The sequence below is a fragment of the Hyposmocoma kahamanoa genome, unplaced genomic scaffold, assembly GCF_003589595.1.
Source record: "Hyposmocoma kahamanoa isolate Upper Pololo Valley unplaced genomic scaffold, ASM358959v1 226, whole genome shotgun sequence".
NCBI lineage: Eukaryota > Metazoa > Arthropoda > Insecta > Lepidoptera > Cosmopterigidae > Hyposmocoma > Hyposmocoma kahamanoa.
In genome coordinates this window covers 1,217,149-1,240,858 of record NW_020653745.1, presented here as the reverse complement: position 1 = coordinate 1,240,858, position 23,710 = coordinate 1,217,149, and the positions used below count along the sequence as shown (strand labels likewise).

General features: G+C 35.4%; 1 protein-coding gene across 1 annotated transcript in view; it reads left to right on the top strand.

Annotated features, from left to right (window-relative positions):
* Nucleotides 1-23,710, top strand: part of LOC113228311 (microtubule-associated protein futsch-like) — a 272,380-nt gene that overhangs the window by 199,482 nt on the left and 49,188 nt on the right. Inside the window, exon 2 of the mRNA XM_026461571.1 lies at nt 10,379-10,477. Coding sequence (XP_026317356.1) covers nt 10,379-10,477 — 99 coding nt within the window. The remainder of the gene's footprint in view (nt 1-10,378; nt 10,478-23,710) is intronic.

The following is a 23,710-nucleotide window of genomic DNA, read 5'->3' as shown; positions in this document are numbered from 1 at the left end:
CGTGAATTAATAAATAATAATGAATTGCCTACTCAACATTTCCCTCAATATGCAATCCAGTGACCTACTAAAAAAGCACGTTACTTCGACACAATACACCATACTACAGAGCGTAGTTCTGAAAAGGGTCAAAATTCCGTCTTATATCCAGATGGCGCTGATCAATAGCCTAAAAGTAGTTTATATTATCTAAAAGGCCGTGGATATCAGTTTGTGACTGTGTTACCTCCTTACATCGTCATCCCACCTTTTTATCGCCTTTTCTCCGGTTCCTGGCCACTCGTTTTTAAATTTTGAATCTTTATTTAATTCCTTTGCCTCGCTATTTTGATTTTGTTTCGTTCCATTGTCACTTCCTGCGCGAACGCGGCAGCGTACAGTGCTGTTTAAATTTCTAAAGTGTCTAATTTTGATTCCTTTACCAGATTTGTAATAGCTACTACTAATCATGTGGCAATTTTGATACCAATCTGTAATTCAGTATAACTCGCCCCTTTTGGACCTCTTTTTTCTCTTTACCATCAACTTGAAATAAATTTCTGTGGATCTGAAGTTTTCTTAGTTTATTGCCATTTACATCCTTTTCAAGTTAATCCATCTTTAATATAAAATATAAGAAGTCAGTTTTTTTCGCTTGTAAATATTTTCCAAACCTTGACAAATATGCGTGTCAATAGATGGCATTATATGTTACAAACTAATTTATAAATCAACGCTTCCTAATATGGGAAGATGGCGTTAATCCTAAGCAATATGAATAAGAATAGCCGGTACCTTAAAAATCTGTGCAATAAGCGCCATCTGGTTGATTTATTTGTTATCACTAGAAACTACAGTAGCTTTGATAAATTACATATTGTCAATGTAAAACAAATTAGTTACAAATATAGCTATTTAGCACATATCGCGACATCTGGTTTACTAAAAGGTACTAACCCTACTATGCTGGCTTGTATCGCGATTAGCAGGCCTCTTCAGTTACTGGTCTATGGTATTATCCAAGATGCCGATGATTGGAGTCTATCAAAAAACAAATTAAGTTAAAAGAACCCAATACAAAACAGTGTACACCGAAAAGTCAATAAAGTCACCATCCGTAATCTAACAACACGTCGAGACATAGCTTCTGCGCACTTAGATGGCAAAAATCTGAGGTAGTGACCCACTTAGCTCATCTCGATCTTTGATATTCTTGTAGCAGTAGAGCTTCTTGTGACAGAGTTCGTCCAGGGAAGTACTACCACCTTACCTAGTTCATTTGAGCGTTCTGATTTTGAAGGGTGAGGGTGGCACTGCAACTGTTATGGTCACTAGATACCATAAAAAAATATCTGAAATAAATGTTTATTTATGGTTAAGTGTAATTTACATACATATGTAATAAAGATATATTTGATTTAGCATTTTGCAATAAATAATAGCGCTGCTAAATAATAGACCAACATCCCACCCATCAATTCCAAATAAAGACGGAGCTTGGGCAAAATCACAAGGACTATGAAACAAGCCAATCGACTTAACAATGTTCATACTTACTATGTCTAAGGTAATGATGTCGAATCAGCCCCATTGGTGCATACGATTAACCCACTTAAAGAGCAACAAGCAAGTAACAGGTGAGACTAGAGTAACTTATATACTCAAAACTTAGAGGCACACGATGGCTTTGTATAAGTTAGATCTTTGATTTTTGATTTTGATGATTTTTTTCATATACATAAGAAGCCTGATTACAATAGTCTTAGAATAGACAGTGATCTCCCAACAACGCTATAATAGCGTATTTAGAAGACCACTTTAGCGAAGTGAACTATGACTTAAAGAGAACCCTGCCCAGCAGTACGACGCATAAGAGTCGATGTTGAGACCAGAACCTTACTTAGATATAAACGTAGAAATATGGATCGATGAAGGACAGTGAAGCTCTTAATATTTGTGAGAATATTTTCGAAGATTTCTTTGTTACGTCGTAGTTCATCGAGTAAAAAAAGTTTCTTTGTTCGACCGGAAACTTGACGGAGTTAATTAACGAACGATAATTATCGTCCTTTTGACTGGAAAGATAAAACAAAGGCCAACGTCGATATTTGGTACAACCTCGTCTGGAATACAACGAACGTTTCAAAGCGTTATGCTTTCACATATACACGACGTACAGCTATGGAGTTGAATTCCCTGCTTGCAGATTCGTTCCATGTACACTAATTTTTTCCATACTTCATCGCCGACCTCATCGTCATTTCCCATCAGTGTAGACAGTGGTTGAATATGCACATATTACTTATACGATAAAAAAGAACACGTCTCCAAATTTTAAATAATAATTTGTTGCGGCAACGATTCTCTGTTTCTAGTACCACAAAAATTATAGTTCAAATGATCAATCATTTATGTGTATTATATTGTTAGTTATAGGTATATAGTTATTGTTATTATTATATAGTTAGTGAACTCATTATAGTCAGGACACCACCTCACCACTCATAATCTACTTATTTTTTCTAGCTTTCATACTTACTTACTTTGAATTTGGAGTATGACATCTTGTAGCTTACAAGAAAGTGCTAAGATTTTAATAACAGCCAACGGTACTCTCATACGATGCTTTTGAAATTAATCTAATTAAGCTAAACGAATCTACCTCGTATCAACACTTGTCATACTAATCCTAAAACATTAGAACAGACATTTAAGATCATTACGATGAGGAATTGTATGTTCCCCTTGAGGTGAGCCTAAGAAGATGTCAACGGCTGCATGCGCAGATGTCTGTTCAAAATTTGAGTCTCATCTGTCAAGATAATATCGCATGTGATAATAATAACGCTGCATGATAGAACTGAAATTTTCTTATAAAATATTATAATTATGACCAAATTCATCACAAACTGAACACTTTGTATCTTCTTTGGTTTTTAATTCGAGTAAATGTACTCCTAACATAAAGATAGTAAAATAAGGCAGTAGTAGTTGCAGTAGGTTCCTTGTGAAAAAAAGCATCGTTCGTATAAGGAAGTACTACCTACTACATTATCTATTTCTGATGCCAAGTAGAGATGTGAGCTGGGGAAACTACATGCACATAGGTCACCAACTATGTGTCTCAAGTGTGCACAGTGTGCGCAGTGGCAGTGCGTTTCAGATCTTTGAGATTTAAAGACTTTGAATGGCTCTGTTATTTTCATGCTTGCCACACTCGTGACTTGTTCGTCCTGTCACTAGATATCATAAAAAAGTCTATTAAACTTAGTTTAGGTCTGTAGATACGTAAGACTAAAGCAAGATTGTGATGGCTAGCACAAACTAGAGCAGTGATCTTCCCCGTGTGGATGCTAATGATGATGAAAATAAATATTCGATAGATGTTCGGCAATTTTTGTTTTTATTAAAACACATCAACCAACAACAAACAACAAAAGCTAGTGTTCTTCATGTTTGCATTTCAAAGCACATTACAAATCTTTGCGATAAAGACAAAACGATTACTATAGACAGGCAATACAGAATTGAAACGAATTTTACAACTTTTCAGCTCTCTATTCCATTATGCAGGCTCTTGTCGACCCATATCAGCCTAATCCGCCAATGTCAAACGAGTATGTATTATGCACGACATCCTAAGCTGGGAAGGCCTTCCATTAATGCCATATGGAATTTCGCCGAATCATCGGAAAATTATCTTTGTGATCAATTAGACCTCGGTTTAGTTGCCAGGCTATTGTTGCCATTATGATGACTGAAACGTTTTTAATGTAACTCAAAACGACTCAAATGATAGCAGACCCATCGTGATGACTGTTTGGTGCGGAAATACAATGTACTGAGTTGTATGCCTGGCAGTTATCGTTGAATCGATTGTGCGGCGTTGCAGGAGCTGATGCCGTCGTCCCTTTCTTATCTTCAAACGTAAGATCTCATTGTTATATTGTTGACTTATCATCAATTGACACAAAGCATTTTGGGGTTCCTCTATCGCAATACGTGTGGACAATCAGAGTATCGAATTCTCTGCCTGCCAATCTTTTACTTTTGCAATTTGAGTTATAAATAGCTTAGCAGAAGTCCTTTCAAGAAACATGTCACAAAATATTCTACGTTAGGTAAGTACTTCTATATGTAATGAATTTGTTGTTAACATAAATGATTTATTGCATTAGACTTCTATAAACAACTTAAGCCTGTCGAAGTTGTCTATCTCTTCTAGCTCGGCTACATTGACAGTATTGTAGTCGTTATCAGTTTTCTTGTCCGATATTATCATATCCTCGATTTCTAGTAATGTTTTTGAATTAGTCTCTGGCATTATTTTGTTTAAAATTACTAAAATTACAATCATTAAAATTAAGAACAAGAATGTCGTTCCATGAACGCCAACATATTCCGTCAAAGAAGGCACTAGCATGACTATACTATTACCAAAAGCCCAAAGATACGCACAGGTTAAAGAACTCCCTATTCCTTTATACGACATAGGAAATATTTCACCCAATAAAGTAAATGGCAAAGCCGAAGTACCTAAAGACATAAACATCACTAACCCTGTGACTAAACTTAAAAACACCCATAAGTATTCCGTTGAAAACAATTCAAGTGATTGCAAAAATAATAAAAAGCAGGTCAAAGCTATGGATATAACTGAAAAAGACCCTGTTATTATAAACAACGTCTTCCTTCGAACAATTTGTATCAAAACACATGCAGTCAAAGTACAGACTAGCGTTAAAACATCTAAAATAATAGTCCCAATATATTTTCCATTTGTCAAATTGAAGACATCTTTTAGAGAATAATTTGATACACTTTCGTTTCCGAATCCCACGAAACTGAACAACAAAATCATTATTGATAATGGCTTTAGAAAATCTGCTTTTAATAAAGACTTTAGGTACTTCAATATTCGATCTTTCAAGTCTATCTTTTTTATGGGCCTCAAAGCTTCTAGTAGGAGTTTCATTTTTTGTGCCTTCATCATCGCCTCCAATTCTTGATAAGCGTCTTCATCGTGTCCTCTTAACCATTGAAAAGTTTCCGTCGCTTTCACCATGTGCCCTTGATTCATTAACCAATACGGACTTTCGGGAGAAAAATATACTACTATGACACTGTATAAGGCTACTATCAATCCTAATGCAGATGTCACATTCCATAACGAGAATGTATTGAGAACATGACTTAGTAAAACACCTAGGGATATCATTGCGGTTTCTAGCATTAGGAATGTTCCACGGTACTTTGGCGTACAGAATTCAGCTATGATAACACTGCTGATTGTAGCAGCGCCCCCTAGCGCTATATTATGTAAGATATTGAAAGTTATAGAGCTCGTGAAGCCGGTGTTGAAGCTGATAAGCCAGCTGAATAGAAGAGGTGTGATGGTAACTAAACTCGCGACTCTCCGCCCTTTCTTCTGCATTATGTAGGGTATAATTACAATTGATGGCACGAAGGCCACCTCGCCGGCCGTTTCTGAAAGAATTAATATCACTTACGTACGACAGTCTTATCTCTTTAATTAGAAAAACGTCTTAATGTATTCAGAAATTTTCTGTGAATTTATTTTCGTTCCGAAATTCTTTTTGAATTGTTTCTATCCTTAACTTAATTTCGAGAGTAGCTCATTAATCTTTATTATTTACTTAGATTCTGTGAATTGAGTTTTAATAACGCCACGATCTATGATAACATAAAAAATTGCTTTTCTTTTATAACTTTTAATACAGTAATTGACTTATAATTTTTAAAAGTAAATTTTAAAATAAAATTTAAAAATTTTTAAAAGTAGGTAAATATAATTTTTAAAAGATTATATTAAAAGATTTTCTCTTTACAAATATTAAGAACGCTATTAAATGCTTAATTAAAAGGGAGCAGGTTCTCAATTCGACCGCATTTTTTCTTTTTTTGTCTATGTTACCCGATTACTCCCACACTTGTGAACCGATTTCGATGATTATTATTTTTTTTTGGAAAGGGGGTACATCCATAATAGTAATTCCATTTAAATTTGAAGAAAATATTCTACCTCTAAAGGCGCGTTCCCACTATGTCATGACGACAGTTTGTCGTGCAATTTACAGTGTCGTGGCTTGTATATTTAAATGAAGTTGTTCACATATAGCACGACATGATTAACTGTCGTTCACGATTTTTTATCGTTACAACGACAAACTGTCGTCACAGTAGGAACAGCTAGAACGACAGGCGTCTGACGTAAAAAAACGTCACGATAAAAACGTGAGGACAGATTGTCGCAGCTTCTATTGTCGTCACGTTTTATTTATCGCTGTCCGCATGTATTCTGCTCCCTGCCCTTCCCTCTCGTACCCCGCGCCCTCTGCTCGCTTTGCAGTAGCATTGGGTCGTAGCCAGAGATGGGCAAGCGCCCGGATTTTAACCCGGTAGTTTGTCAACGCCGGGTTTAAATCGGCTTTAAACCCGAAATCGAGGGCAAAAACTATTTACGTCTAAATATTTATTGTAAATTGAGTTTCTTCGCGATCTTCATTGAGAATCCACAGCATTTAAAAAAATATATATATTATTAAAATTTCGTCTTCATCCATTTCGAGCGAACACACACCGGCTTCCAAAAGAACATACAAGCGACTGCAGTGCATCAAAAGATTCTGTCGTGCAAACGACAAGGAGGCTGTCGTGAAACGATAAATTATCGTCACGATCTAGTGGGAACAGCTAGTCACAACAGTCGTTCAACGATAAAAAATCGTCTACGACAGATAGTTGTGATATGGGAACAGGCTAGACACGACAGTCGTCCAACGATAATAAAACGTGACGACATAGTGGGAACGCGCCCTAATAGTGGCTAATTACAGGATGAATCCAATTTATTGGATTTCATTCATTTTTCATTACCGATTTCAATAAATCGTGGCAAATAGATGTTATTCCACAAATTTTTGAGGTTGGTTTTTTAAAAAATATTATAGTTTCTGATATTGAATTGTAAAAAAGAGTTTCCTAGTTCTCACCTATGAATCGGAGTCCTTCCACATTTCCATTTGCTTGATGGACTTCTGTGGCGCTGACAAAGACAGACAGGAAGCCTAAACCCAGGCCACAGCTCAGGATAGTGCTTAGTACTCCACTTACTACAAAGATCTGGAAAAAATAACTACCTTACTAATTTTCCCGATTTTCAATCCCAAAAATATTCAAATGACAAGCAATTTTGGGACTTATATTTCATTTTGAAGTTGTTCAGTTCTTGAATAAGGTTACCATCATACTTATTAACGCTGTACCGCTCGGGTTGAGCCGGATAAATAAATATCACGAAAAAGCAGTTGCACGTTTGGCTTCCGCTCGGAGCGCCACTTACGCGAAACGCACAGTGTCATTTTGGCTATTATTGCATAAATATAAGGCTTTTTTTTTATCGGCTTAATGTATTTACGTGTTGACCAGTGTGGTGAGTATATTAGATAATTTAGCGACTATCTAGACTAAGGCGCTCACTACGAGGAAAAAGGAACATCAGCTCGTGGTCAGAGCGGTGAAAATCGTTGCCCGCCGTGTGCAGTCGTGCGGAGCCGAATGCTGATAAATGTAAGACTTGTATGAGCGCTTGTGCCGACATCGGTACACTCAGCGGTAGGCACTTGTCGCATAACTTTGAGCGAGTGATGGAGCCCCTGTTTTTTAGATTTTTTATGTATTCTTGACGAGCTATGGCAAAATAGCTCTTATGGCTATGTACCCTACAGTCCTCTGTAATTGTGTAGTACTTTTTTGCTAGATTAGTGCCAACAAAGTGTTGTATAAGTTAGAAACTTAATGGGTAACATTTTAAAACCAAATAGCAAACAAGCAAACTAGAAAGTCACGGGTTCAATTCCCGGTAGGACCAATTTGGGAAACGTTTCTAAATTGGTACTATTCTGGGTGTTCTGGAAAGTACCCCAGAGTGAATCCCGTTGCACTGGTACTCTTGCCATAGGGAGTACATTACATTATATAATTACTCAGAGTTATATAATTACTTCCATCGATAAGACCGCATATTGTATCACCACTACTTTTTTATTTAATTGTATTGTATTTGTTTCCGTTTTGGTGTACAATAAAGACTTTTTGTGTTGTATTGTATTATTATCATTGTCATTATAAAATGTGAATGTCTATAGAATTTAAAACATAAAGAGATAACTGTAGAAAGTGCTAAAAGAATAAACGGGCATGTAATATGAAGGGATAGATGGGAGCGGAAGAGGCGAAGGAGGTTTTTCAGGAGTATAGCAGGTGGTCACTGGTCTCTGCCTACCTTTGTGGTAGGCGGACGTGATGGTATATGTATGTAAAAACAGAACGTAGAAAACTTACTTGATTGATAAAATAAGTGTTATCCAAATTATCTGTGAAATCCATGACTCTCGCAATATATAAAAAAATATAACACGTGAAACATAAACAAAATTAAAACATGATCACATTTTAAAATTACATTACGTTAAAACAAAACTAGAAAATGCGGCTGACGACATTGTTTGGTCGACACTAAAGTCTGTTTAATGATATAGACAAAATCAAACAGGTGTGTAAATAAGACGTCACGTACGACGCAAAATCATTGACATTGAGACACATTTTATTAATTCAGTAATAATAATTCTTAATCAAATTAACAAGTACAGTCGATACACTAAAACACTTGGGTCTTCTCACATTGTCCGTCCAACATCCGTTCGAGGCAATATTTATATTTTATATATTTTAATTTTTATGTCATGTACATTTGGCAGCAATACCACTCGCAAGAGGAGAAATAAGATATCGTGATGAGACCTGTATGTCCAAGAAAGTTTACACCCCGCATTGTGCTATTGGGCCATTGGCGGGTTGCTTTCTAAACCTGCTCACAAGAGGCCCGTATGTAGCAGTCAGACGTGTAATCGACGATGATGTTTTTATATTTATTTGTTATAAAACAAAACCTTATAACTAATTACAATCTAGCCATTACACAAAACTAACAAGCAATTTTAATTTTACACAATTTCCTAAAATAAAAATAACGTATATAAAGAAATTGCCAATCTGACAAACAATCTTAAGGGGAAGATACTTTGCTTCTTCTTCATGTCTAGTTAACACTGGCACTAATATTTATAAAAACATTAAACACTGACATTAAACATTCTGGTAAAATATTCTGACATTCAATACAAATTTAATTAGAGTTATTAGTGACATCTCTAGCCAGGGCTGGTAGCTGTAAAGTACCTAACTGAGTGACGAAATACTTTCATAGATTTCTCATAGATACGCTACGGCTAAAGAGTCATTGAAAACTAAATACAAAGATCCGACAACAAGCACATAGAAGAATCGGCTTAGTTGGCATAGCATCTGGCATGGTTTGCTAGGAAACGTTGGTCCGAATACGGCCGGATCGAAGGAATTTTTTCTAAGTGTTCGATATACATTTACTACATTTTAAGATTTTAGTTCTTTGTTATCTACGCACTATATTTGTATTGTCTAGTAAATGTATAGCCTCTATGTTCACGTGATGATGATGTGTATCGTAGGACAACGTAATAAATTCCTTAATAACACCAATTACATAAGTTTTAATATACATACCAGCAACCCTGTACGCAAAAGGAAGTACTGCCGTCTATTTTCATACAAAGTCGGAAGCAATAAAGGAGCCCCGACGAAACCAATTCCACGTTTACTTGCTCAGCTTCACTTTGATCGCGTTCCAGACTAAAATCTCTTAACTTTAAATGTTTTAGCTTCGTCTTTTACCTATCGTACACTTATTATAAGATAATAACTATTGTTATAATAGGTCGTTAAGAAGGTATGGTAATAATTACATTTCTTCATCGTCAATGCACTATTTATGTGCAACTACGAGACATAGGTTATTGACATAGGTTGAGGACCTCGGACTGGTTCGAAACATGAGCAAAATCTTAATAAAAAAAGTTATACGTACGTGAGTTATCGTAGGAGTAAGAAATAACTTGACTCATCTTATTCTCCATCGATCAATGGCATGTATCGACTATAGTTTGGTAGATGTAGTAACACCTTTAGATATTAATGTCGTTATTAAAATAAGCTGACTCAGGAATTTGAATCGGTAACCTCTCAATTTAAAAGGAACCGTTTTCCCACTAAGTTTCAACCGCTCTAAATAAATTAAATTTACACAGAGTGAACTCTGTAATTATTCTCAACAACACTGTGGCTTATGTAGAACTGGCCTTAAACATTACGGAACTCATTAAATTTGGGTGTGGTAGTTGGGTTTTGAGAAATACATATGTTTTCCTTCAATGTTACGCTTATAAAAGCTATACTCTAGATATATCGTGTTAATTGATTGTTTGCTTTGTTGTTGCAGGGCTGCTATCATGGGACAGCAACGAGCACCAGGTCGATCTGGAAAAGGAGCTGGCCACCCTCACGGCGCAGGCACCCGAGGGGGAGGAGGCCAGATGTGGTATGTACTTTCTCGATTAACTTTAGCAAGTAACTGTTGGAAAAAAACGAAATTTTTGTACATCTTTATTGTAGATAACAAGAAGTTATTAAAAGGGAGCAGAGGAAAAATTCCTAATCTTCGATTTGATTTTACAGGGCTATATCCATTTTAAAGTTAAAAATACAATATTGTATGAGTAACTACACGATATATTCAAGCATAGACATTAATCAGAAACATAAAACAATAAAATTTCCTCGATAGATAAAAATCACGAAATGACCTCTAATTTTCACATTTTTTCGATTTATCCTCGAAATGCTACAGGACAAAATTTAGATAATTAATTATATTTATGCATGATCGACAACTGTCACTACAGATTTTTTTAAATCTCTTTAGTTTTAGAGTTATTCCACTAAAACGAATTTGGTACTTTTAATGCGCAAAATTCAATATCTCCTGTCGCATGTCACGCGAACTTCAGACATAATATGTATATGTATTTGTTTCACAAATTTGGGCGGAACCAACGTCAAAACTTTTTTGGTATACTCCCTCTTAAGTAATCAAATAAAAGCATAGTATAAATCTTAATTAGATGTACGAAATGTTAACAAAGGGGATAAAAGATAAAAAAAACATTTTGAATGGTAGTTTCCTATTTCTGACAATAATAAATGTTTAGAGTTTTTTCCAAGCTTAATCTGATAACTTAAAAAAAACTTTACTTAATTTTGTCTAATACGATAATTATAATAATAACCATTGTCTAAGGTCGTAAATAATTTTATGGCACTGGTAACAAAATGGGGATCAAATGAATACTGTACAAAAATTATTTTTGTTATATTTGTTACCTATATTATATAATTAATTTTGTTCTATTACTATGCTTTTATTATTTTAATTTTTATTACTTTCTTTGTTTATTGTCTCTAATATTTCAACTGAAAAGGAATTGTATCCATGGTCACGAAATAGATTTTAAAAAACAAAAATATTTTGCGTGCCGCCAGTTTGTTGTGTTCTAGATATTCGAGCTTCCTTTTCGAATCCAAGTGTTTTCTCTTCGTAGTACGTTTGTTAAATTATTGTGTGAGTAAATATCGGTAAAGTTTTTCTTTATTTTGTAATAAATAATTAAAGAAAATGAAAATCTCCATCCTTTAAAAATAGAAGGTTTAGCACACCTGCTACTTTGACAATGACATTTCTTTGTTTACATTTTGGACATCTAATTATGATTCATGCTATAATTGAATTAAATAATTAATAACTGAGTAATGTACAATACAAAATTTTATTGTAAGACCTTTTCTATTGTACATGTGCAATATGAGATAAATAAATAAATAAAAGTAGTATATAAATATATAGCCGGTACAACAACCCATTGTTCTTTCCTCTGTTGCAGCGACAACTCTTGCGTTAAAACATTCACAAACGAACGTAACTTACAAATTTGCAAATTACAAAAAGAAATAATAAAGTTATAGGTACATGCCGACCTTATAATTGAGAAGCAACCTCTCCCAATAGACTACCCTAGCCGAGAAATATATCAAAAGATGTGTATATCATTAAATGTAACATAAATAACGTTTCCGTCTCCAGAAACTTTTCGGGGAATACAGTGTTGCGCTAGGGAGACGATATCGACACAAATTGCCAATAACTGTGCCCTTGATTGCCCTAAAGGTGATTATAGGCACTAAAAATATATACGTATATAATATATATTTGTTGAAGACTTCGAGAGGTTTGTTGCCGAGAACACCGTCCATTATCATTAACGTTTATTCACTTTATAGGCAATGTATCCGCTTCTATAATAAGAATCCGGTTAATATTCAATTGCCAGTCACGAGGTTCAAAACCACAGAACAATAAATACAGGAGAACTGTTTACTTTGCGTAGCACAGTCCGCCATTTTTGCTTTATACTTTATGGTCGAGCACAACCTCAAAAATCGTAGAAAAATGCCTTACTTCGCTTCTTTGGAGTGCAAAAATGATAGAACCACTTGTAATCTATCTATCGTTTCGTATTATATTTAAGTTTAATAATTTTAGGTGATGAATAGTCTACAATATACTCAGCGTTATGACATTATAGTTAGCATTTTTAGAAGTAGTAGAGCTGCTTGTGATGGAGTTCGTCCAGAGAAGTACTGCTAGCTTACCTAAATAGATAGTAGAAATCTACCGCCATGCTGATGAGCATTGCTGCGTTCTGGTTTGGAAGGGTGCTGATGAAATTACAGGCACATGGGACTTGCTGATTTATCTCTGACTGGCATTGCAACTGTTCTGGACCGGCGTGCCGCTTACCACCAGGCGCATGATTTGTTCATCGCGTCACTTAGTACCATAAAAAAACGTTATATCACTGACTTACCATTCATTCACACAAAGTGCTTTCCTTCATGCTCCCTGAAGCATATCGCCAGGGAATGGAATTTACTGCCGGCATCTGTGTTTCCTGAGAGTTACAATTAAAGGCCATTGAAAACTAGATTGAATAGATATTTATTCGTTTGTATATTAATTTGGATATCTATCTCTAGACTCTCACCTCTCCGTATTCAGGGACTCAAGTTTAAGAACCATCGAACAACACGTGTTGCATCGATTTGGACCGGTTTCTGCATTTGTACTGGCAGCGACACACACTACACTTTTTTTGTACCTTTCTTCACATTCACTTTTTTATATCGTTGACTGATTTCTTTGAAACTTGGCAAACAGATAGGTTGAAGTCGGTTTTTTCTATAAAAAAAGTTATATTTCTTATGTGTAGAGGACTAAATAAACTGCCTCCATGCCTGTCACGCAGAGGTCCTGGGTTCGATTCCCAGGGCGGGAGAAATATTTGTATGGCCATCATTGTATATGCTTACAATTATTTTTTTCGTGAATTTAGGTGTAATTTGTGGCTGTCTATGTCTGTATTCATAGCACCCGCGATACAGACTTTCCCTAGTGTGGCTATGAGTGTGTATGTTATTATTATTACTTAATGAATAGTGTTTTCTATGTGGAATATCGTTTGCCAATTTACATTATTAATAATAATCTTTCCCATTGCAACTAGTTTTATTGCACCTGATGGCAGTAATCTCCATATGTAGTCGCTACAGCAACCGGAGATGATACCCACAAAGTATAATATCCTCTCGAAATATAATTAAATTGCCGAAGGCCTTTACATGTTAGACCCATGTCACTATGCGAGCCTTCCAAAAAACCGGATCCCTCTGGGCCGAGATATTCTAAAACAGATTAAAAGCAATAAATCATAGAGACTAAACATTTACTTCTGACCCTTAAACTATCTATGTCAGGAGTTCGTCCCCAAATATAACACAATTAAAATAGTGCTGTAAACAAAGGCTAATTTTGTTTAGCAAATACAAAGTTAAATATGGAATAGTAAAACAAAAGATAGTCAATGACCACTATCCATAGATCCTCTCCAACGTGAAAAGCACACTGTTCGATATTTTATAATATCAAGTGAAGGGGCGAACAAGGTATGTACCTGATGGTAAGCTACTGTCCATAACAGTTGCACTCAGAGCTTTAAGTCGCAAAGATCTGAGTGGCACTGCCACTGCACCCGTCACCCTGAGACATAAGTTGACAAGTCCCATGCGACTGTAATTTCACCAGCACCCTTCAAACGCGGAACGCAGTGACGCTCAACATTACAGCTTGTCGGCAGAAACAGATATGGTGACAGTACTTCCCTGGACAAGCTCAAAGAAGTTCTACAGCTACTATATTAACAAATAGTTATGCCACACTTTTACGTCCTTATTCGCGTCGTCGATTTCAATTATTACCATGATACACACGTATGTACATGTCATAGATCAGTCGATGTATCAGTGGCTCCAGTGAAGAAGGGAATAACTCAAAATCTTTTCAGGAGAGGCAAAAAACCATAATTTTATTGATTATTGCTTCTTCGCATTTATTATTTGCACTTTTTATAATTTCTAGCTTTAGGTATACATCTAAGCTTTCGTTTCATGGGTATTTGTTAAATATTCAGTCATATTTTCTATATTTTTTAAGTTTTTTTCGAGTTGCGTCCTTTGTTTATGAATGCTTAACAGTAATAATACGACTTATGTTAACAAACTTCGACATAATTCGACTTGTTCCCTTAACTGCGACTTTTCTATATTAACCACAATGATAAAAGACATAAAATCGTTAAAGGAATAAAACGACAAGTTTTCTGTTGCGAACTATCAACCAATAGCAACACGGTATAGTCACGGGTATGACCAATCCTGTTCAGTGGAACAAACGGAATGGTCAGTTATACCTTTATGTACACTGTGGAATAAGGCAATAATTGATTTGAGTGCTACTTTTTTCCCAGTTATGATGACTGGAACAATACGAAAAATGTCTTTATGTAATAAAATATATCTGTACTTATTCGTTAAACTTGCATGTATTTTTGAGTTGAGAGCACTTGTACCTTTATACTCATAAAATATGCCCGATAACTAAAACTATACCTTTAAAAACAGTAAGTTATGCCCTTAGTGCAATAAGAAAAACGACGTTAGGAGGCTGGTAGAGAGATGTCCTATATTATGTAATTGGACACGCTGAAGTCAATGGTGCAATAAAAACAATAAAACATAACTCGTCTTATTCCGTTTTTCACTGGAGGCTCTAATATTTTGACACCGATTCTCGATTTCACTAAACGTGTCCATCACTGATTCATGAAGTTTGACATATATGTTACAATATTATAATAAAAACCTTAAAACAAGGCGACCTCTATGGTGGAATAACGTTGCTTGAATGGAATAATGGTGTCGCCATCTCTGAGGTACCGATTTGGATCCGCGGCCGGGTTAGTGTAGAAACTAATTTTTCTATATTGTCTCAGGTCTGGTGTGTTTGTGATATTGTCGTTGTTGCCAATTTCCATAATACAAGTGTTTTAGCTACTTACTTTGAGATCAGAGCAACAAAATGTGTTGTTGTCTAATATTTCAACTGCCTCCGTGGCCGAACGGTTACCATACCGGACTGCCACGCAGAGGTCCCCGGGTTCGATTCCCGGGCCGGGAGAAATATTTGTATGGCCTACATTTATTTCTCTCGTGAGTTTGGGTGTAATTTGTGGTTGTCTATGTGTGTGTCCATGGCACCCGCGACACAGGGTTTCCCTAGTGCGGGGCTATGTTGAGTGTGTGCGTTATTATTATTATTATTATTATTATTTAATATTTATTTATTTATTTAAGATAAAAATACAAAAATTTATACGTATATTAAACTACCAGTTCCTGTATCCGATTTGGCAAAGGCAGCTTCACTTATTTTATAGAATCAACCCATTTATAGACTCAAATATTAATTAGAGTTGTAGTTTCCAAATGCACAAGGAGATTGTTTACGTAGTTGCATAGAGACTCGATGTCGACTCACCGTCCCACCAGGTTGGAAGTGGCAGCCGGCGGTCGATTATGAGGTCCGACAATTCTATGAGCTTAAGTGGAAGTACTGGAGTGCCTCAGTGCCACTCATAGACCCTATGATTCGATATTGAGCAATTTCCTATCACAACTTAAATTGTTTAGTAAACACTTCTTGCCTATATGCAAACCTTGCGTATATGCAATGAATTTTAGTTGTTTTGCTATATAATAACGGAGCAAATAATTTCTACATTATATAGGTTATGTTTAATTTCTCGGAGTATGAACGCTACAATCCGTCCGGATAAACCATCCGGTAATCTTCTTAGTAAGATTCAAATTATACGTTCAATTTCACATACAATTTTATAGCTGGAAAAATGTTTCAATCTTTAAACGGATTGGATGGAATTATTTGTTTATAGAAGCATATAATATAGACAAAAATCATTAGTAATATAGAATGTAAATTTATATAGGCAGTTCAAATTTTATTTAGTAGATAAGACAAAAGATAAATTTCCAGTTAAAGTCAAATAATAATTTATTCCATAGGTCAATTTTTTTACTTGAAAACCATTGACTTACAAATAAATGGACGACGGGTCTAATACAAAAACCACGAAAAAAATGTCCTAAGTCAACCTATTTAAACGTAGTGACATGTAAAGGAATATGAAAAAGCTAAAACGTTGAATTTAAATTGTAATGTCATCGCAGTACTGTCTAATTTTGCTTGCTTCGCTGTCAGTCGAACAAACGGAGACTAAAGCGTGAATGACGCTCTGTATACGATTTTAACGCCCTATAAGTTCGAACACTTTTTAGCGCGGACCCGACGTCCATATAATTGTAAGTCAATGTTGAAAAGGTCATTTCTTAAGCTACTGCTCCTTCACTACGCTGACCTCCCTATGAAGAACGAGCAAGAAACTCTAGGGATTGCTCTTTTCAAATAAACTCAAATGCTATAAAATACAATTTGAATCATGTTTGTGTGGAATCTAGACTCATGTTGTCTTTCCATACTTCTTTATCTAAAACACACTCTTCAATTTTGTAATATGATTTTTCAATTAAAATACTTTTAATGTAAGTTTTAAGTTAGAAAATGATAATCTTAATAACTGTAAAAATCATCAAATGTCTTGGCATTCACGGTAACAAAAAATTAACGTTTAATCATAGTGTAATAATACAAGTATGCTTGGTGACTCCGTACAAACGTAACAGCGCGCTTTGTATCTTTTTTTTATAACTTCAAGTGACGGGACGAACAAGTCGTGCGCCTGATAGTAAACTACACGCTTGTCCATAACATAGTTGCTGCGCTACTTAGAGCTTTAAATCGCAAAGATCTGAGGGGCACTTCCACAGCGCCCGTCACCCTGAGACATAAGTTGACAAGTCCCTTGTGCCTGTACTTTCACTAGTATACTTTCATAAACAAAAAAAGCATAATTTTTGTGACATAAACGAAATATATGACAAGAAATAGGATGTAAGATATTAATTTGTAACATGACATGTTTGTGACATTTTTATTAGTCTAATTGACATTGTTTAACAGGACATTTGCATGCTATTTATATGCGAAACATATTTGTACTGGCACTGTCTCGTGTAATATCTTCTGTTATACCATGTTTTAAGCAAATAAACGAATTTTTATTATACTAGAACGAGCCGTCGGTTTGCATATTTACAAATAAGGTATAAGAATCCGTATTATTTTCAGAATAAGACATAGAGCTCTGCAAGATGTAGCCAGAGGTAGTATTTAATGGACAAAGTAACCTGTCAAAACGTACATTGTCGCCACCCACCATGAATGAAAGCAAAAATTGGAACGCGGTATTGTGGGTATTACTGCTTAACGACAGAAATAGGTGGTAGGTAATTCCCTGGACGAACTCTCTCACAAGGATCTCTACTGCTCCTAAAGTTTCTGTCAGTTATATAATATTCAAAGTGTATTAAAAACTTGGCAGCCTGTATAAAATGATTTCGGTGAATAATTGGCGTAGTTTTACATTTCGAGTCGCGTGTTTATTATTTTTCCCTACTAAATAAATTTTACGTTAAAAGGTGCACGCGTTTTTAAAGAGAAAGTAGAGAAATCTAAAATCCTATTAAGTCTTTAAAGTTTCAAAAACCAATTTCCATCGCAAAGTGATTTTCCATTTGTCAAACAGTTGGACTCTCTGTTTGGAATCTATTGAATATAGGCGAATGTCATTGGAAGCTTTCAACTCGGAAGCTTTATAGCGCTGCTATTTGGCTCGTGTCGAAAGCTCGCTCATTTCAAGTCCCGGCTAAGCGCTGCCAATCGATTTTGCTTCTACTTTGATTGCTTAGTGACTTTAACGTTTTTTACGTATTATGTTAGGGTTTAATACTTCATATGAAAAATGCGTGAAAGCTTTTGGTCCGTAGTACTCTCGCTGCGGTAAACTTCAAGTATAAAACTGTGATAAAACTTTCTGAAGTAATATATTGTGTTCTGCGTCTTTGGTAACACCTTTGCGAACGTTTTTATATGGTGATTAATTTTATTTTACATTACATTATACAGACTTTTACAGAGAAATATAGATTGTAGAAATAAAATACCTGACCATTTTTCTATTAATGCTTGATTGTAATGAAATATTAACGTAACTTATTGTGCTTTTCTCGTATCCAAAAGTAATTGTGTAATCACACGCTCACACACACGCACGCACGCACGCACGCACGCACGCATGCACGCATGCACGCACGAACGCACGAACGCACGCACGCACGCACGCACGCACGCACGCACACAAAGAGTCATTTTTTGAGATTTTTTTGTGAAATGACTCCATTAGTTTCGTCATGATTATGAACACAAAAATCTAACACTTGAACCCACGTCCAGTTACCCAGAGTCCAGTTACCGAGTCGGCGAAATTCTCCTATGTGTTTTTGTTATAGATCTTTATTCTGACTTTCGGTAATCGTCGACTCTAGTGACATCTAGTGAGACATTTTTGAATAACCGTTTTTAAAATAATCGTTTTGCAATACTTTACCTGTCTATACATAGACGTGATTTTTTAACCGACTTTAAAAAAGGAGGAGGTTCCCGGTTCGACTGCATTTTTTGTGTGTATGTTGCGCAATTCCTCCGCTATTTGAATGATTCTTGTTTTGTTAGAAAGAGGGTACTTCAGTCTTGGTTCCATTTAAAATTGAAGAGAATATTCCACCTCTAAAGGTGGGAAACTGGGGGATGAACCCGGATACGCGCACTTTCCGTTAATGCCAATAAAACTTGCCAAATAGATGTAATTCCAATAAAAGAGCCGATAAGCGAACTTTTCGTGTTAGTTTTTTAATAAAAAAGTTAACTAATATACTAACTAAACTCTGAACTACCTAAAAACTAACTAAAGCTAATTATTATGGTATCAAGTGACAGCGCGGACAAGTCGTGCGTCTGGTGATAAGCGACATGCCTGTCATAGCAGTTGCAATGTCACTCATAGCTGTAAATCGCAAAGATCTGAGGGCTGCTGCCACTGCGCATGTCACCTAACATTGCTAATAACTCAGTTGCCTAGCTTAAAAATCATGAACATTGTATTGTACATTTTTAGCAATAACACGTGTACTGTAATAGCATAAGCTTCCTTCCTTTCGTACAAGCTTCCCATGACACACAACCCTAGACAGTCCTGCATCAAGTAAAACTTTTTATACAGACCTTGGAGGCCTTTGAGCATGAATAATTCAGTTCACGTCGTTACAAAGTTGCCGAAGGTTGCTAACGTTGCGAGAAGCACAGATTTCTAATCGTAAGATAAATTTGCCCTTTTTAAAAATATAGTATTACAACCTACAGAACTGAAGCTATATACTTGCCGCAGTTGGTCTTTAAAGTCGTAGTATGAGAGCTGGAACAAGCAGCAGGAATCATAATAATAATAATAAAATCGTTGATTTACCCCCATAACCGATAAATAAATGCAAAAACTACTTTGTGCATGGAATTTCGTAACAGACAATAGTGGCGGGAGATAAAAAGGTTTGTAGCTTAACAAAATGTCTCAAAATGTGTCAGGAGTGTTTCTCAGCGCCGCTGAAATTCTGCTACAGCCTGCCCTAAAAAGCAAATTTAATTTTTTATTATATTTTTAATGTTATTTTATTATTTGGGTAACAAACAGTTAACAACTTGTATACAAGATTATAGTACAAAAAACTTATCACTTAAACCTGCAAAGTTTCTACCATTAAATATGACTTAAAAAAGAATGAAAACTACTTGGTATTTTTTAAAACACAAAGGAAATAATAATACCTATAAGGAACATAAAAAGCAATATAATACGAAAGGATAAATAAAATGTATGTACATCTAAATGATTCCTATTGTACGCATTACAAGCTCTAAACAAGAAAGCGTTACTTAAATATTTCGTTTTAAAAGCAATTCTAAGATTACTAATTACTTAACATAAAACAATGAATTCTTATATACACAGAGAGCAAGATCCACTCATGACTACATTACAACGCCTACCTCCAAGGTTTGCCGAGATAAGAACCATTCAAATATATCTTACGAAAAGTACTTACTTACCCGCTGCCTCAGCGAACCGAAGTATATTGGCCTTGATGCAAGTTGTCGCCAGCGCGCCCTGGCTTGTGCGACCTCCTTTCAGTGTGCGCAGGGCGCGGAGGTCTTTTTCCACTTCATCCCTCCATCAGTATTTTGGCCGAACAAACAGTCGCCGACTATTAGGACAACCCTTGTATGCTCTTTTCACCGCCCTTTGAGCTGGCATCCTTTCCAGGTGCCCGAAGTCTAACGGACTTGATCATTCCGATGATATTGGGTTCAGACACGATGTTCTCCAGCGTCTGGTTCTTTCGAATTCTCGAATTATCATCTTCCCTCTGTGTTGGTTCCAAAATCTTACGGAAGATTTTTCTTTCGGCGACAAGAAGCTAATTTTCTTCATTCAGAGTTGGTGTCCAAGCTTCATTTCCATGCATTAAGATCGCTCGTGTACTATACTAGACACGAATGTCACGGAAAATACGCAATAAGATATTTATACAACCGGAAATCCCGATCAGAGTATAAACAGCTAGTTTATGAGGATGATCCCGATTTCACAAAGAAAAAAGACTGCTTGTTGATCCCAACTTTTCAAAAACACATTGCGTATTTTTCTTTCTTTATAGTTCAAATTTTAAAAACCTGGCTGTATTGAATTTTGTACATTATTAGAAGCCAAGTTTTTAAACAAGAAATTTAATAATGCTACAGTTGCTTTTAAAGGGCTTTCAGACCCAGGAAAAAAAGGCGCACGTATAACTTAACAATGTTATGTTTGTTCAAAAGAAACAGGCTCCAAAAATGTACTGAACAATATGAGTAATTTCCACAGGGTTTAAGCACTTTTTGTTTGCGTAATTCGCCTTAAGCCTCGACTCTACGCTCCACAGCTCTATTGTTGTCACCATAAAATATGAAGCTTTGTTTAGGATCCCTTTCAGAGAGCGGTAAAGCAAAGGTTAAACGACTTTTTTCGAAAGGTTTGGATATGTTCGGGGCTGTTTATCCATTACTTGTTTCTGTATTATCGTCATATAAAACATGGCGGTAGTTTATATTCTGTTTGTTTGCTCTATACGAAATACTATCGAATTTATAGTTTTAGGTTTGGAATAATATACAATGAAAAGGATGCATGAAATGCCGAGAATATACAGGCCAATGAAAAAAAATTTGTAAACACAAATACAGGCCAATGAAAAAAAAATTGTAAACACAAATCTAAAGTTGTCTGATGTACGTTTGCTATTCACAAAACGTCAGGCGCAGAAATATTTGACATTCTTCGCTTCAATATAGTAACATCCATAGTACCCAATCCACTGAATCTCGCAAAGCTTGTGATAAAAAATGGTATAATTAGAAAAAATGATATGTTTTAAAAAATGCATTAGTAGCTTTTGAAATATACAATGTATTATTTTTACAAAATTACTAGTAACCGTTTTTCTCAAAGCGAACCCCGTTGGACAAGATTATTTACTAAAGTATTGGGTGCAACTGAAATTACTTATCAGCGATAGTGTATGTTTACTTAGGAGATGTAAACAGGGACGGACAGAACTTAGCAAGCATTATGTATCCCACAAACAGAATATTCTAAGCAGATTACCAAATTCCAAACTGAGCTTGGAACCATTTAGCAGATTAAATAAACAATTGTAGGTATATTAGAAATTTAGCGGTTAAGCAAACTTATAGTGTGCATCACAATAAAAAAAATACTCCAGTCTTTTGTTGACTTAAAAATTTCACTAAGAACTGAGAATTACCAATTTTTAATACCACTCTAGGTTCCAATTAGGGCACACTGGTAGGCGATGAGCGTGAACTGTCCATCGAGATCCAATATCAGACAGAAATTGTTATTAACGATCGCTTTTTGTTACCACGTTATTGTGCCCTGGTTAACCAGAATAGGGTAGGGTATTTAAAATTGTGACGACCTCGTTAGGATTTTTTTGGTAAATAGGCGAAAGAGAATGCAGATTTATGTGGTTTAATGTAACGGATACCTTTTCTTTGAAGATATGAAATACGTAACAAAATGAAAACGGTGAACCTAAACATGATGAACTCAATACGAATGATTTCTAGTAGGAATGCTTTTAAGCGCAAGCTTAAGGCTCTCCTGCTGGAAAATCAAAAGGGATTGTGTTAACTTTTTCCAGCACCTATTTATTTATACTTTTTATACACATTTGTTATATAATATATTAGTTGCTTGATGTAGGTATAGTGTATACGTATTAATTATTATAATGCATTTTCATAGTTATACATAAATTATTTGGAAGTATTTAAATATACACAACACACACACCCACACTCACACACAAACACATCTGTTACAGTTTTAATATGTACGTATATATAATTATTTTACTGTTATATTCAAGTACCAAAGTATGCTAGCATATGTTGTTCCGTGACCTCACTTAGGGTCTTAACTGAAAATCAGTGCTGGGAACGCGTTGCGTTTTCCAGCAAATACTGAGTTTGTGACCCTTTTGTTACCGCGGCTGGCACCACACAAGGTATCTCAATATTTAGTCTTCTTTTTATTATTTTTATTATTTGTGTGAATAGTTCATGTTTTAATTTTATCTAATTTTTGTATATACATTTTTATTTTGTGTTTGTTTGTGTTTTTGTTTCGTAATTATATACATATTTGTTTTACATTGAATGTTTTGATCATGTTTTGTTTTAGTTCTGTTTTGTTCCGTTTTCTCTTTTTTTTGTCTTTTGTCTTTTGTGGTGTCATTGTGGTAAACAAATAAATATATTTTCTTTCTTCTTTCTTTCTTTCAAAATATATTTGTGAGGTAAATTGAGAATTTACTTATTAACGTAGTCGAATTTTGTGTCTTTTTCTATGGTATTAAGACATCTTCTTCGGTCACGCGAATGTACATAAGCTGCAGTTACGACTTTCCATCGTCATATATCTTGTAAATTCTGAAATACAGAAACATCAATTGAAAATTTTTCCTCAGCAAATACCAATTCACTGTAATCTAGCAGAATTTGTATAAGATTCCATTGGTCACATTGTCCCGAAACCAATACCAACGAAAACCCTTCAGCGAAAGAATTACGTCAATGAGGATCCCGCCGATAACGACAACGGCGAGCGCAAAATGGCCGGCAACCTTTGACACCACTTGCAGGATTGTCCTTCTATTCAGTAATAAAATTAGT